The sequence below is a fragment of the Lissotriton vulgaris genome, chromosome 2_1 (assembly GCF_964263255.1).
Source record: "Lissotriton vulgaris chromosome 2_1, aLisVul1.2, whole genome shotgun sequence".
Classification (NCBI taxonomy): Eukaryota; Metazoa; Chordata; class Amphibia; order Caudata; family Salamandridae; genus Lissotriton; species Lissotriton vulgaris.
Genome location: NC_141687.1, coordinates 1,735,744,510 through 1,735,762,176, shown reverse-complemented (window position 1 = coordinate 1,735,762,176; position 17,667 = coordinate 1,735,744,510). Strand labels below are relative to the sequence as shown.

At 42.9% G+C, this 17,667-nt stretch overlaps 1 protein-coding gene across 1 annotated transcript in view; it reads left to right on the top strand.

Moving 5' to 3' along the window:
• LOC147733208 (mucin-5B-like) overlaps window positions 1–17,667 on the top strand; it is an 875,769-nt gene that overhangs the window by 549,199 nt on the left and 308,903 nt on the right. Inside the window, exon 17 of the mRNA XM_086957740.1 lies at window positions 12,915–12,964. Within this exon, the coding sequence (XP_086813866.1) occupies window positions 12,915–12,964 (50 nt within the window). The remainder of the gene's footprint in view (window positions 1–12,914; window positions 12,965–17,667) is intronic.

The following is a 17,667-nucleotide window of genomic DNA, read 5'->3' as shown; positions in this document are numbered from 1 at the left end:
CACTACTATATCTTCCTATTTTGCACGATCCCCTTGGGGCAACCAATATGACCTACATGTATTGTAAAAGTTATTTATATCGCGTAATAGTGGTAGAAAATGAATTAATCTCCACTGTACTTTGTCTTTTTGGCTGTTGCGTTGTGAGACTACTCCACTTTTTGAATTATGAAATTGTTGACTAATTGCGACATTGCAAAATATTAGTCTTTGGACCATTGTCTTCTAATACTGTTCAATAACCAGGTCCTGGACCAATTGGGTTACCCCATTTCTATTAATGGTTTTATTAATAATTGTGTACATTATCTATCAGCTCTGTGCCCCTTTCATGAGCTGGTTTCATTTTTATTGTTGTTTATTTCCTGGCTCCTCTGTCCAACTTTCTCTCCTCTTCGTCCCTCCCTCACCCCCTTGTAATCAGTCATGGGGCTCCAGCATGGTCTGCCTCACAGCAAAGCAGGGGAGCCAGGTGGATGGAGAGGGAGGGTTGTGCTGCAGCCTGCCTCAAAGCAGGGGACACTGCTGTCTGTGCCTGCACTGATCCTCGCAGCTGTCCCAGCCGTGCACTGACTCGTTTTCACAGGGAACGGCAGGTTCTTTGTATTATTTCTATCTTCCGGCAGGCAGACTCTTCCTATCAGTGCGTTGCTCTTTCATGAGCGCTGCGCTGGTTTTCCTTTCCCTCGTGTGTCTCTTCCCTCGCTCCCCCATTCCACTCTCTCTGCTGTCCCTCCCCAATCCCTTCCAATCAGTCATGGGCCCCTCTCAGGCAGTTCCCTATGATTAATTCTAATACCTTGTTCCCAGGAATTTGCTGATAGCATAGGTCTGTGCTCCGCACTACTTTGGAATTTAGCAAGCTGTGAAAAGAAACAGGTCGCTGGGAGCTGGTCCTTCTATAGTGGAGATGCACACAAATGCTCTCTGAAGCCGACGGCTGTACTTTCCATGCTTTGAGTGAGTTCATCTTCTCTTTGCCTTTGGAAGTCAGACTGGAGTGCTAACAATACAGAGAGAGAGAGATAGATAGAGAGAGAGGCGGAATGGCTGAGTCAAAGCTGCGGAAAACAGCACGTTCAAGAATGATACCTTGCTGAAGGTGAAAAAAGCAGATTAAGCCAAATCAAAATATGAAATGCACTTTCTAGATGGCTGCGATAGCTGGAGTCCATCTTCTAAATGAAAACTGAAACTCTTAAATCGCTAGATTGATTTAATAACTCCTTTAAAAATATGTTTAACATTTTTTCTTTAAAATACCATAAAATATTCAAAATGTCAGCTTGCTGGCCTGCTCATTTAGATACCAGAATACTGTCACACTTTTAGTCAAAGTCAAAGTCAAAGTCAAATAAGTCTTTATTTCGACAGTTAGTGATAAAAGACAACACAATAAAAACAATAAAAATCAACATTTCATACTTGTTACATCCAATGTTCATAGTTTACAGGGAAATGTATTAATTAATCTATCCAATCGATGCTATGCACAGGGTGTTCCAACACAACTATTTAAGAAAATAAATACTGTGTGAATATAAAATCCATTTAAAATTTAGTGCCATTTTTACTTATCATAAATTTTTTAGGTTTTGGGGCCAGATTAAAATAATGCAGACAACAGTAATTTCAATTTATCCCTGCGTATTGACCACATCCATTTTAAAAATTTTGCAAGTGCAATTACCATGCTATAAGTGCAATCTGTTTTAACAATTCTTAGTGCCGCAGTGCCACTTTGGATGCCTTTCTGTATACAAATTGGTCTAATCCATTTATGGCGCGGGGCTTTGTATGCTGGACATATAAACAAAACATGAGCTAGACTTTCAGATTGGGCTACACAAAAAGGACACAGATGGTGATCTTTATTACTTGACCATTTGCTAGTAAATGTATTGATAGGAAGGGTTCCCACCCTGTATTGATGGAAAAGTTTTCTATCATTTGGGATGGTAATGAGGTCCCAATATCGCTCATAAGCAGGAGTATGTTTTTGTTCCAGAAAGGCCCTGGTGAGTGATGGATCAGTATGTTTCTGAAACTCCCTTTGGGTTATGTACGACCACTACAACTCTTTTAAGGTCTTTTGAGAGGGGAAAATATTTTCTGAAGGATTTTCCCATAGTTCCATCATTCCTAAGGCTTTGAAAAGCGACTTGACCTGTCTGAACCATAATATTTTACTCCCTGAATCCATATTTCTGGTTTCCAGAAGCGCTAAAGCATAATGAGAAAGTTTGGGTGTCACCCATAGCCTCCTCCAATATGCGATAGGCCTAAAGCTAGATATGTCCTGTATTTTCCGACATCCCAGATCCATGTACAAAGGTACCAGTGGAGTAGATTGCGGGAGCCTTGTTAGGCACCGCAAGAATTTATTTTGTGCATTAGTCAGGGCTGTGACGTCAGAAACCCCCCACAGTTCAGCCCCATACAGCATTGAGGCCCTAACTTTTGTGTCGTATATTTTAAGGGCTGGGGCTATTGGTTGTGTGGCTGAGGATTTTAACTCTCTCAGTAGGACACCTGCCAACTGTGCGTGTTTAGTGGTTAAATAAGTCATGTGTGACTTCCACTCTAACCGAGACCCCAGTGTAATACCCAAATAACTGAAACTCTCTGTTTGTTCTAAAAGCTCGCCATTCATAATAACTGTGCCCCTTACTTTCTTGTGTCTATGCATTACCATAAATTTTGTTTTCGACACATTAATGATTAGGCCATGATCATTGCAGAACATCTCAAAACAACCAATTGCTTTCTGAAGCCCTTCTTGCGTTTTGGAGATTATGAGAGTGTCGTCTGCAAACATTAACAGGGGGACTGGGATGCCATTTTGTTTGGGTGCATCTGTGTGTACTTCCCTATAATATTCGGTGACCCTGTTTATATATAACGTAAACAGTGTTGGTGCCAGGACGCACCCTTGTCTGACTCCCCTTTTTGTTGTAAATTTATCAGTAACCTGGCCCTGGTTTCCCCACCTAACCTGAGTGTAATTATTTTCGTGAAATTGGATCAGGAAGGCAAGCAGTTCATGTGGCATACCTTGCTCATGAAGCACTCGCCACAGCCTAGTGCGAGGCACAAGATCAAAAGCTGATTTCAAATCGACAAAGGCTGCGTAAAGGGTGCCCCCTCCAAGGATAACCCATTTCCAATATATGGCAGAAAATCTAAAAACTTGATCCACAGTACTCGTAAATGGGCGAAAGCCTGCCTGAAGCGCGGACATGACCCCTGAGTCGTCTATCCAGTTCTGAATTCTAAGGAGCACGAGCCTGGCCACCACCTTCTGAATACATGCAATTAGGCTGATTGGCCTATAGTTCGCAGGATCGGCACGATCCCCTTTTTTAAAAATTTGAATTATTTCAGCTCCCCTCCAAACTTATGGTAATGGCGCGCCCCTGGAAATGGCATTCGCCAGCAGCTCTATATACGGCACCCAGACCTCTTTGCTATGAAGAAAAAGGTCTGCCGGAATTGTGTCCGGACCCGGGGCCCTTCCTCTCAGGGTTGTGTTTAGAGCTTGTTCAATGTCCCTCCGACTAAACACCATCGGAGTAGTAGCTGTATAATTTATAGTAGGATCCAGACTTTCTACACTTACCCATCGGGGGGGGGGCAAACTGTAATTTAAAGTGCGATACCTAGCGTTCAGGAGGGACAGAATTTTCTGGCTGGGGCCTATGGTTCCCTTTGCCCCATCTCACTAGATTCCAGAAGCCTGTCATATTTCTGGACTTACTTGCCTCATATAATTCTTCCCAGTATTTATTGTCCCAGGATTTTTTTGCTTCCTGCTGGGTCGTTTTATAATGACGCCTAGCATCACGTATTAGGAGCCTATCCGTTGATCGCACTGCTAGTGCAGGGATTTGTAGGCAGTTCTACAGCTTTTGCCATACCAGGAGTCTGGCTTCCTTCTACCTTTACGGAGTGGATCATTTCTTGCCTTAATAAAAAATTTACTAAGATTTAAAAAAAGAGTTGTGTGTATTGGAACCACCCTGGTCACATAATCATCATCGGATGAGCAGCCCTGTAACTCAGAGATTGCACCCGATACCAGTGCATCCATTTCTGTGATGCAGTGGTGATTACCTAAACATTCAGCCCATTTTAGTCGCCTTGTGTCGTTAGCAAGAACGATATTGTTTGTTGTATCCATGGCGAGTTCTCCCTTTCCCTTAAGGAGCTGAATCTCTAAACTAAGGGGATTATGGTCACTCTCAATTCTTTTAATAACGTTCATGTCCCGGATAGCTGACCAGAATTCCAGATTAACTAGAATATAATCTATCCTACTTGAGCTATTGCCATTGTTAAAAGTAGGACTTCCGTGCTTGTCCCCATTTGTTCTTCCATTTACTGCTCTAAGTCCACACTCAAGACTTAAGGTTTTGAGTTGGTGAGCCGCTTGGGTCCACCTCTTTATGGGGGGTATGTTTAGTTGGGGAATTTGCCAGCTATCGTCTTCTGCCTCTGTAAGGTCGATATCGTATTGGTCCAGGGGCTCAAAGGAGCAATTAAAATCACCACATATCAATACATTTGCATTTCCCCTAAGCGTTTTTACCTGGTGACCCAGTTGGTCAACTGTCTCTGATGGTTTTCCTCCCGGTTTCCCCCTTGCGTACACATTGAAGATTATTAAGTCTCCAAACATAGGGGAATTTAATTTTACAATTAGAATATCCTTGGAGTTGGAGTCTAGTTGCACAGTAGTATACCTATCATCCTGCTTATCCCAGGTGGTCAGGTCCCCCATTGGCCTTCCCCTATTTGTGTGGGTTGCGGGTAACGAAAAATGTAGGTAGCCCGGCCTATACTGGGATTCCACTGCCCAGGTTTCCTGCATGATGATTACGATATATTTGTCAATAAAGTTTGACCAATCCCTGGAAGCCATCTTATTCGTAAAACCAGCTACATTCCATGACACTAGAAACTGTCCAGCCTGGTATTTACTTATTTCCCTTTGGGCCCTGTCATACTGTGGATGCACATCCCTCTCAGAAATTGTAAGTCCGGGGGTGTCGTTGGGCTCAGCAGACCCATGACTCTGCAAACTATCGTTGGGTCCTATAACATCTACTTCTGTTGTTCCTAACACCCTCCTAGTTAGTTTGTGAGACACTAAACCATGTTTAATTGTATCTTTCACTATTCCCCCCCTGCTGGCTGCCTGAGGGTATGTTCTAATCATGTCATGTGGTTACAATGAAGCTTCTTCCAAAGCCGGGACTTTTTGGGCCATTTGTGTGCTAGAAGGTTTGATATGTGATGATTCCACATGAGTATCACCCTCAGAATAGGGTGAAAATACACTACTGTGTTTTCCACGATTATAACTGGCTACATTGATTCCCCCCAGAGGCTGATGTAACACAAAGTGTGATGTATTTACCATGGAAAACCCATGGTCTTTGGCTGCTGGGCTAATAATGTGTGTCCGACCACCCATACCCCATGTAGGCTGTAGTTTTCAGTCGCAATCATCCATACCAGTAAATACATCAAACCTGTTTGCTGTCTCCAGGGGTGTAAAGGGTCTCAAGTGATCCATTCTCCTATTAGCATTTGTATTAAACCTAGGAGGTACAATATTCCACCCAAAAGGATCAGCAACGGGTACTGGGTATTGTGGCTGTAAATGATGCCTAGTGTTATATAAAGTTGGAAAATAAGTATTGGTAAGTAATTGACCGCTTGTGTAAGTTGAGGGAACACTAGGGATCTAGGATAGAAATACGTCAAGGCACGGGGGATGATGCAGTTATTACCATTGCCTGGGGGCCAATTTAATATAAAATTGACCGCACGCGGATCTCTAAAATTAACTACAGCTACATCTCCCTCAATGTCTTTGCCTCTGCCACCCAGCCATTGAAGTCGGCGAACATGTACTATTTCCTCATTGATGTTATTTGCAATTGGTCTGTATATACTAAGCCAATGCATAATTTTATTCTTTAGCTGGGCAAACCCTTCCCTCTTGTTTTCTGCCAATTCGGGGACCCCTGTAAGAACAACCACAAAAGGCACAGCTTCAGGTGGGAGTTCTGCTAATGGACCCCTATTCATTGAAACCCCTGCATGCCTAATGCCTCCCCCCTCCTCCCGTGATTTCCCCATGCGCACCTTCTCCAATCCCCCTATGGATTTGCTAACAGAGATTGCAGCTAGTTTGTTTATCTGCTTTGGGGGAGATGGCTTGTGTTGGTTGATGTTTACTATTTTGGGAGGTTTTGGTGTAGCTATGGTCGGTTGGAATGTAATATTAGGGGCAGATGTAGTGGGTAATGTAGCCAAGGTTGGAAGTTGCACAGCCACATTCACTGGTGCCTTAGTTAGACCATCCTTGCTCCTTATTCCCAGCTCTATTTCTTCGAGTCGTTCCTTCACCCTATTTAACCTCTCAATAATTGGTAGGGTGTAAGACCTAATTAGATGTTCAATACTGTCCAGTGTAACTGTAGAATGTACTGGTTACAGCAGGGGTTCAGCAGAACCTACAATTGGTGCACTGGTACTAGCATCCTTATCGATTTGTGGAGATATTAGGGGGACTGTCACATTTGGCAATTTATCAGATGCGACTGTTACAGCTTGATCAGTAATGATGGTAGGCTTAGAAGACTTGCCGAAGTCGGAATGACTAATCTTTGGTTTTTGACATTCCACCCCCTTACGTCTTCTTTTACAGGGTGGTGGCCCATGGACTTTGGGCGGCATTGGCTTCTTTGTCTTACTTCGGACAGATTTGCCATGAATAGGAATTGGGGTGGTCAGATTCTCAGTTATACTAGTAGGACTGGGGGGGGGGAGGGGGGGGGAATATAGCTCAAAGGCTGTTCGGTAGAGACACAAGGTGTAGGTGTACAATCTCTAAGTAAAAGTGGCACACTCTCCAGGGATGTGAAATCACTATTACCACTAAGACTACCTTCATTTAGGGAGTGGGCATGGGACGTACGATCTGACGGTATCTTATTCTTCATGCTTTCAACCGAACGACGGCGCTTCGCCCTTCGCTCTGCTAGTGTTATTTCCTATTCTAGGTCAATGACAACTTTTGTGAAATATTTATCAAGAGTGCCATTGAGTGACCCCCCGGTTTTTCAGCAATGGCTTTCTCAGGGCTGGGAACCATGATAGACATTTCACTGGAAAGTACAAAAGCTAGGTACCTGACAGTCAATGAGAGGGGATAAGCCCTGCCCGGCCTCACTCGGCCTAAGAGGGCCCGCCCTTTGCCCGGGCTTCGCCCAGCGCTGCCCGCGCGCTCCCCGCGACGCGGGAGATGACTGCAGTTATATGCGCCTCCTGGCGCGGAATCTCCGTGGGCGGCTTCCGGCCGCAAGGGCTCCCGGTATTAGGAGTCCCAGTAACCAGCTCCAATCACCCACGTTCTCCCCCCTACAGCGGCCGAGCACAGATGGAGAAGCTACGGCGGCAGGGGGAGACCGGGTGCAACTGAGTAGAGCGGTGGGCTCAGGGGCCAGCAAGCGGGCTTTAAACAATGCCCCCAATGGTGCAGGTATGTGGCGGGAATACAGAAAGAAAGTCACAGTAAGACCCCCCCACACTTTTAAAAATATTACTTTTGAAGTGGTCACCTTCTAAGTGAAAGTAACATATTTATGTGATCAGATTTTTACACAAAGTTTGGATTTGTTAGTTTAGGGATGGTACTCGGAGCGCAGAATGTAATGTAAACAACGTGACAGCTTCATAGCATGTGTTGTGAAAGACACCTAGTAACATTAAACTTGAATCTCCCGAGGGAATTAAGAAGGAATTAAAGAAGGCGCTTTGCGGTGTGGAGCGATAGAAACAACAGGCTCTTTCACAGACCGGCCACCCTTGCACTGCCCTTTGCTTGCTAGTTTAGCAAGCTTTAATGTGCCCTATAAAAGGCTTTCAAATGGTGCATTCTTTCCACTAATAGGCATTTGGAAATGATGCAAGTTTGCTACTTCCTCCTATTGGAATTGGACATGATTCCAATTTGGACGGGTTGGTCAGCGAGTTTCTCTTCATCTCATCCTGTTACACTAGATTAGAAGATTAAAGGCACTATTTAGTGGTGCTTTTCTCCCATTTCTGTTTATAGTGAAACTGGTAGCGAGTTAGCTTCCAGGTACTGCCAAATAATCCCGGATTCATTCTGCGTTGGTACTGAATCTTGAGGACCTCTGTATAAACCAGGGTGATACAATATTAAATAATGTTGTCAGGATACAATATGCAGAGAATGGTAAACCAACCTGCCTAACATTGTGTCAAAAGAACAAGCAGATGCATGGGTGCACAGAAGAATCTCTTTGGTAAAAAATGCAATTATTCCTTTATTTCAGTTTCAGGCTGTTAATGCAACTCAGCGGGTGCGTGCAACCATCCACAAAACCGCTGGCTGCTCTTTGCAACATCTTCAGCCTGCACAAGCAGGGTGTAACTTGGTAAACGTTGGCAACTTACAAATTTACACTTTGCCAATGGGCGTTGATTGCCCTTGGCAGACTCCCGCCAGTCTTTGCTCGCACTGCAAACATGTTTGCAAGGCATTTCTGTATTATTTTGCGACCTGCCAATGGAGGGATGCCACTTATCCTTGCTGTTTGGAACGATCAAAAATGCATTTCAGTTCATATTTAAGTGCATTATGAATTAACACTTTACATTTACAAATACAAATTCTGCTCTGATGAGATTTCCATGTTTATGTTATAAAAAGCCTTCTGTCGAGGTGCTAGCTCTGCAACTTAAAGAATGTTTAAGTATATAACTTCTTCTCATCTTAATGGACAAACTGTGATTATACATAGTTTATATATTGGCGTCCTTGGATGACCATGGCTTATAATTTTTTTTCAGCTGCATATTAACTTACAGCATTCTTGAGACAAACCACTTAAAATCAATAGTAATGTCTCTGTGGATTTGAGTCAGCTTATCACAAACACCTCAAGTGAGTTATGTACAGTAAAAGATTTGAGGGCAGATTTACAAGCTCCTTGCGCTACATTTACGCCGCCGTTGGGTCACTTCTGTGATGCAGCAGTGGCGTAAATCATGCACCACGTTGCGCCTTATTTACAACGTGATGCATCTAGGGAGATACATCACGTTTTAAAGCTCAGCGCCACTTGAAACCTGTGTTAGGTTTCATGTGGGCGTTCCGGCGTAGGAATGCCTCGTAAAAGTGACACAGTGAAATCTACAAGATTTCACTGAGTCACTTTTACTTCCATGCTGCGTCAATACCCTGTGCCTGCTTGAAGCAGGCATAAAGTGTGACGCAGCATGTAAGGCATAGGAAGCCCCTGAGCATTACTGGAGCCACGCCATGCTTGTGACACGACTCCAGCAATGATCCGGCCTTACTTCACAGGATGCGACACGCAATCAATCAATCAGAGTACTTGTAAAGCACGCTACTTACCTGTGAGGGTCTCAAGGCGCTGAGGTGAGGGGGTGCCGCTACTGCTACGCATCGCCCTCTCCTTGCGCCACAGTGCACTGTATTGTAAATGTGACACATTTGTGGTGGCACAGGGAGGGAATTGCCTGTTGCATCTGTTCTGGCGCATCCCTGATGATTTGCAGAGATGCGCCAGAACTCTTGAATCTGCCTCAAGGTTTTGAAAATAAAGCAGATTCTTTCTCCAAACAAATGCCCACTTAAGATGAGGATGACATCCTTTGGAATGCCTTAGACTGTTATTGAGTTGAGTAAAAACACAGTTTGTGGGCATGCTGAGGAAAGGTTGGGTGCTATCTATAGGCAAAATTATCATGTGAAAGGGAGGAGTTATGTAGCCTCAAACTGATACTCACTAGCCAAGATACACATTCATATACTGTTGCTATCTTAATTATTAAAATGTGTTGCTGTACAACATGTAAAACAAGCATTAGCAATGAAATTGATCTCACATTTGTGAGAGTTTGAGCTATTGCCATTCTAAAGGACAATACCTTTTATTTATGTGTTGGTTTTGAAAGCAGATGAATAAAAGGCATTGTCATTTGCAATGCCAATAGTTAAACCCTTGCAAATGCGAGACCTATTGCATTGAAAATGCTTGTTATTTCTATGTTGTCCTGTCTGCCTTCCTGTCTACTAACCTCTTCGCCCTCTGCGCCCTTCGCCCTCTTCGCGTTTTCTCCTGTCTGTGTGGCTGGAGCCATAATTACTTAAATCAGGTTTACAAGAACAAAGGGGTTCTAGCAAGACACACAGAGTAAGTACAAAAACAGTGACGTTCACCCATTCTTGTCACAACCAAAAATCCTGTATTTTTGTTATAAAAAGAGAGACTTCTTATTTCTCTTACTGCTCCCACAGAAGTAGCCTTGTAAGTGTATCTCAGACCTGCCACTGCAGTATCTGTGAGCAGTTTTTAACTGCCATGTTGACCTGGCAAATGCACCCACTTGCCAGATCCTAACCTTCCCTTTTCTTACATGTAAGGCACTCCTCAAGTAGGCCCAGGGCAATACCATGGTCAGGGTGTAGTGTATGAGAAAGGTATGACATGTGCTGGTGTATATAACATGTACTGACAGTGAAATACAGTGTATTTGGTGTTTCCCTATTGAAAGGCTATCTGTCCTATACAAATGAACAGGGGTTGTTTCATAAACATCTTACAAGCATACATTTCCATTGGAACAAGATGCAAGAATGGAGTTTAGTATGCCTGAACTTAGAATTTGAAAATACATATTTTAGTAAGATGGTTTTTAAATTGTGTATTTGAAAATGCCACTTTTAGAAAGTAGGCATTTTCTTGCTTAACCATCCAGTGTGCCTCTGCTGGGTTGTGGATTGACTGTCTGGTTTTGGAGTGACAGGGGCTGGGGTTGTGCATTCACTGTAGACAACCCTGCCTTGCCCTGCCTTTCCTGGATGAGTCAGAGCTGGGCTGAATAGGCCTGGGCTGCATTTAGATTTGGGGGAGGAGATTTACTTCCAGCTGAATAGGCCTGGTAAGCCTTACACAATACTGTCTCCACCTCCTGCCAGGAAGCTGGGCCAGAGAGGACAGAACTTGTTTGGACTAAGCACAGAGACTCTCGGCTGCAAGAGAACAAAGGGAAAATGTGGTATAAATATTGAGGCCCATACTCCGGAACATTAGAACTCTTTTGGAGCAAGGAACCTGCCAAGAAGAAGAGCTGGAAAAACAGTGAGGAGGAGCTACCATGTTGATGTGTGCTTCTGCTGGGTTGGCCTGCAGTTGCTGCTTCTGTCTTGGGCTGAGAAATGGCTGGACTGAACTTTCTGCAACTATTTGTTTGAGCTTCTCCAAGGGCTTGAGGTAGAGCTTGACCCTTGTTCAAGAAGTCTCAGGAACAGCAAAGACTTCAAGTTCATCTGCTATCAGCATTGGAAACAGTGTGTTTTGTGCTGCAACAGAAGAAAAAGCAACCCAGCACCATCACCGACCCCACTGCTGGCTCCGTGTCCTGATGGCACATCAGAAGGCACCGCCACACTTTGCACCACAACACTGGTCTCACTGATGACACCGCTCGCCACCGACACAGAGCTGATGCCTTCACCGTGAGCTGTGGGAACCGCCCTTCGCACTGCCTTGTGTAACACCACTACACTATTATCCCCAATGACACCACACTGCTGTTTTCACTGTGGTTCAGGGGCACTGCTCGTAAGTTACACGATGCATCACCCTCATCTTGCACCACAGCCTGTGACTACAGATGCAGCTGCCATAGACTCCAGTTTGTCAGGCAATGACAGTGCTTCAGCAACAACGCTGCTTGCACCATCACCTGCCAGCACTCTGCTTAACACCGCATCACTTTGCACCGCAGCCCTAGTCTCACCGACACTACTGGATGACTGTCACAGAGCTGCTGCCTGCGCCGCAACCCGAGGGCACTGCACCGCTGCACTTAACACTACAGTCCCAATGCCTGCTCACACCAGCATGCCCAACTTTCCCCATGAGGCGTTCTGCATGCAATGCGTGTGACTTTAAGGCCCTATGACTCCTGCACCAACATCCGGAACTGACGACTGCCAACGCCTTCTCTTTGGACACCGAGGCCCTGCATTTCTAAAGGTACTGTTTGTTTGCAGGTCTTCCTGACACAATAGATGGCCTGCGATGCCGCGGTCAGCCAGAAATGTTTGGATTTGTTGTTCACGATGACGTAATAGCCCCGACGGGGCTATCGACTTCACAGAACTGTATTTTAAGTATATTAACTGTATGGTGGATTTTTATCGTTTTTGGTGGTTTTGAATAGATAACATTTTGGATATATTTCAAAAACTGGTTTGGTGTCTGTTTGTAGTGTTTTCACTGTATTACTGTTGGATATGTGCAAATGCTTTACACACTGCCTCTAAGATAAGCGTGATGGCTCGTGCCAAGCTACCAAGGGAGTGAGCAGGGATTAGTTCAGTAGTATACCCTCCAAACCTGGACTAGGAAGGAGGGTCTCTACTTGGACAGGGTAACAACCTGCCAATTAGAGTCCATCATTTCTAACAGGGCATGCTTGAGCTCTTTGTAACCTTGTCTACATCTGCTCTTTTACTGAGAACCACACTATGTTAACTTTTACTACCTGCACATCACAAACCGAAAATGCTAATTGAATAGACCACCTAACAGTTATATTTATGGCGAAGTTTGGATACTTTTATTTGTGGTCAGGTCTGGATTGTTTGATGTCACGCCCTGGTATTTTATGTAAAGAGTTTAAATGAAATGCTCATTAAGAACAGAGTTACCCTTTTTAAAAACTGTTTTCCTGGGTCAACAATTTTGCCAGCCTAGCTGCATCACGTTCTCTTCTTCATGAGACAGCATGCCAGTTTTAATATATGTCTATGTATAATAAATGCTATTTTAACTTTGCAGCAAATGCATCAGAGGGAAAATAGAATGCACTGGAAACCCCAGTCCGATAGGTATGTACTGTTTTAATTAACTTTTAAATAAGAAGTACAGGAAATACGCAATCCTATGTGATGAGAAAATCAGAGGAGAATTATGTGTGCTTCTAGTTGGTGGTTTAGCGCTTGATAGATACATTGGGATATTAGCTGTTCAAAATGTGGGGGAAACTAACCAAACATTGCCCGAGTGCTCAGAGGATGCTGAAACTTGGAAGCGATGGGCAAAAGAAATTAGTTGAGAAAAAAGGATGGAAAAATCACAATAAAAGTCTCAGACCAAAATCTAAACAGAAATTGAAATGCCGAGAACCCAATTAAAAGTAAAGCCTAGCAAAAATATTCACAGTAAATCTAAAAATCTAAATAACGGTCCAAAGTAATTATCCAATAGGGTAAAGGTCCGAAAGATATAAATGTTACTCCCCCAATCCAGATATGTTGTTGTCATAGCTCCTCTGTTTCGAGGGTAAAATTCATGGCTATCCAACTCCAAATCTGCTGCTCTGGTGGCCTGCATCACATTTTCTGACACAGAAAAGTATCTTTGTGTGGAAAGACCTTGCACTATCTGATGGGTTGGACACACATGAGAAGACAGTGGTGTGAGTCATTATCCTCCTGACATGTTGTTGTTGTCCAGATTGAAAAGTTTTTTCTACTCTGAGGCCTACAATGTGAGATATTTGGAGAACGTGCATGTCTTACTTGATGAGCGCAATCTTCCCATATGAGTTCTCTTCCTGCTGCTCCTCCTGTTTTTGGCAGGATGATAGTTGGAGATAACCACACAACTAATGTCCTCTGATGTGTCTCAGGTCATTTTGCTCTTAGTGTGCTCCTGCGCTAACCACTGCATAGGTACAGGAAATCAGATCAGTCTTTTCCTACGCATAATCAGGTAAAACAAAAATAACATTGTGAATGGCCAACTTGGAGAATGAATGGTGCAGTGTTTTAAAGTTAAACATCCATGAAAACCACATTATCCACAAGTCACAATGAATATATGCAATGACACAGTTATAGCACATAGCTCTCTACTTTTACGTAGGAATCACTGACAAAATATCGAAGTCAAAAACATCGACATCAAAAATATCAGAGCTGAAATCTCGACATCAAGACTATCAAAGTCATATCTACATTATGGTAAATAAAAAAATATCCCCCCAAAAATATTGTTGTAAAAAATGTCGTTGTTAAAAATATCGCTTTTTTTAAATGTTTAAAAATAATGTAAAATCAAGGTAATAATACATATATTTAAAATGAACATAGTTAAAAATATGTTTACAATTATAAGTACTACATATAATGTACAAAGATATATACATATAAAATATAATATGCATACTTAATATTATTTACAATTAATTATTGTAAAAACGTTTAAATTGTTAAAAAAACTTTTTATAGATTAGAAATACATACGTACACCAATATTATAAATAAAAATTTAAAAAATATATATAACACATTGAAAAAAAAGCAAATAAATTATACACAACATTAACTAAAACAGTAAATATTGGATAGTGTAGGGGTAAAAATTACTATTCACATTCCAGGGAGTGCAAAAGTAGGGATAGTGTTGAATAGCGTAGAGGTAAAAATTACTATTTCAATTCCAGAGTTTGCAACAGTAGGCAAAGTGTTGGATAGCTTAGGGGGTAAAATTACTATTCCCACTCCAGAGAGAGCAAAAGTAGGGAAAGTGTTGGATAGCGTAGGGGTAAAAATTACAATTTCCACTCCAGAGAGTGCAACAGTAGGGTAAGTGTTGGATAGCATAGGGGTAAAAATAACTATTCCCACTCCAGAGAGTGCAACAGTAGGGAAAGTGTTGGATAGCGTATGGGTAAAAATTACTATCGCCACTCCAGAGAGTGCAACAGTAGGGAAATTGTTGGATAGCGTAGCCGTAAAAATTACTATTCCAACTCCAGAGAGTGCAACAGTAGGGAAAGTGTTGGATAGTGTAGGGGTAACAATTACTATTCCAACTCCAGAGAGTGCAACAGTAGGGAAGGTGTTGGATAGCATAGGGGTAAAAATCACTATTCCCACTCCAGTGATGGCAAAAGTAGGGAAATTGTTGGATAGTGTAGGGTTAAAAATTACTATTCCAACTCCAGAGAGTGCAACAGTAGGGAATGTGTTGGATAGCATAGGGCTAAACATTACTATTCCCACTCCAGAAAGTGCAACAGTAGGGAAAGTGTTGGATAGCGTAGGGATAAAAATTACTATTCCAATACCAAAGAGTGCAAACAGTAGGGAAAGTGTTGGATAGCGTGGGGGTTAAAATGACTATTTCAACTCCAGTGAGTGCAACAGTAGGGAAAGTGTTGGATAGCGTAGAGGTAAATATTACTATTCCCACTCCAGAGAGTGCAACAGCATTGAAAGTGTTGGATAGCTTAGGGGTAAAAATAAGTTACTAATAATTACAATATTTTTTTTAAATAAAGAGTAATTAATTATTAAATAACAATAAATTAATTAAAAATGCCAATAAAAAATTACTTAAAAATAATTACCAATAGTGGTACGAAAGGCCGGTGGCAAGGGTGAGAGTCAACAGAGTAATGTCCTGTGTGCTCCCCCTGCGACATGGTACGAGGCAGGGGTGCCCACATTCCCCTCTCCTATTCACCCTGGCACTAGAGCCATTGGCCCATTGGATTAGGAGAGATCGGTCCTTCTGGGGATTGGCGCTCACGGATGATTGGGAGGAGCGTATATCTTTGTACACTGACGATATAGTCATCTACATGGCTAGACCCTACCACTCCATGGCGCAGGCGCTCCACCTTTTTGAGATATTTTGCAGCTACTCTGGCTACAGGATCAACTGGTCTAAATCCTTGATTTACCCTCTTTTGGGGGCCCCCAAGGGTCCCGTTGGAATTTCCGGCCTTGGTTGTCACTGAGGGTTTTAAATACCTCGGAGTGTATATCACTAGGGACAGGGCGGAGTTCTTCACCAAAAATCTGGAGCCGCATTTGGCACGATTAGCATCAGATGTCTCTCACTGGCGGTCCCTGCCTCTCACTCTGATGGGGCTCGCCGCAATCTTTAAGATGTTGGCGTTGCCGCGCCTCCTGTATATCTTTCAGAATTCGCCATATCCGGTGCCAGACGGCACATATTCCAGGCCCTGGTGACTCTGCTTTGGGACAGGGACAACCCAAGAATAGCGCTGAATAAGTATGGGCGAATTTTGTGGATTTGCGGTCTGCAAATTCGCGCGAAATTGCAAAAAAATCGTCGAGTTCGCAAAAAAATTCGAGATTCGCGGATCACGAAATTGCCGAAAATCTGGAAATTGTGCGAGCGTAGCGGATTTTTGGCCCATACTTAGCGCTGAACAAACTCAAAAGGGGGATATACAACCGGGGGTGGATGGCCCTACCGGACGTTCGGCTGTATTATTGGGCGTCTCAGCTTCAGGTCATCAACGACTGGGTCTACGTGGTGGACTCGGAGCTGGCTTACAGGGTGGATAGATAAGCCATGCCGGAAGGTAATTGCGAGCCTCTTCTCTATTCACGGAAGCATCGGAGGGACTTGCCCTCGCTCACAGGGGTGGTGCTGCATTGCTGGAAAGAGGCTAACAAATTCCTAGGCTGGGCAAACACCGTAACCGGCAGGACGCCGCTCTGGTTTGGGGACCAGTTAACGAGCTGAAGAGGCTTAAGGGCTGCAAATTGATTGCAATTGAATACCTGGGGGATGTCTGGAAGGGGGATGCCCGTAGGTCCTTTAACTACTTGGAAATAGAATACCAAATGCATGCCTCACAACACTATCTCGATTTACGTCTTACACATATCCCGGAGGCGACCTCAATCCCGGAGTACTCGCCAATGGAGGACAGGCTCCTGCTTGACCCCATCTTAGACAAGCCCACGGCCACTACCTATCGCAAACTAATAAATAACATGCCTGACCCCCTGCTGTCTCTTCGGACTAAATGGGAGGAGGATATTGGTAGCCTAGACGATGATGATTGGCAGAAGGCCCCGCAGAGCCCGCACAAGATAGCGATACGGGTCCGGTTCCATCTGGTCCAACTTAAAATTTCACACCGGGTGTACTACCCGGAGGAGACGATCTACAAGGCCATGGGGTATGTGAAAAAATGGAGGAAAATCTGGAGTCCCTGGCGGATATACAGAGGAACGGGGGGGAGGCAGGTGAGGAGTGATACGGGTGGTGGTATTTGGTCACGCTATGATCTGCCCATGTATGTACAAGGAATTGCCAATTATCTCCTGCTAATTGAGCACTGCTATGTATTTTATGTACCTGTGAGCAAAGTTAATAAAAAGATTTTACAAAAAAATAAAAATTACCAATTAATAATTAATTAACAATTAAAATGATGATACATAAAATTAAATAATAATTATTAAAAAATGAGTTATCAAATAATTATTAAATAGCAGATAATTAATTTCCAATACCAGAAAACAATAATGATTACAAAATATTAAACAATTAATCAACAAAACATTATTGATAAATACCAATAAATAATAATTAATCAAAATAAATTACCAATTATTAATTTTAAATTTAATTTATTGTATGCACACTTAATTATTTTCCAAAGCAAAAATATTAATTATTAAAACATTATTATCAATTAATAGTTAATTAACAATAAACTATTTTCAATGCTCAACAATAAAATTAATAATTTCTTAAT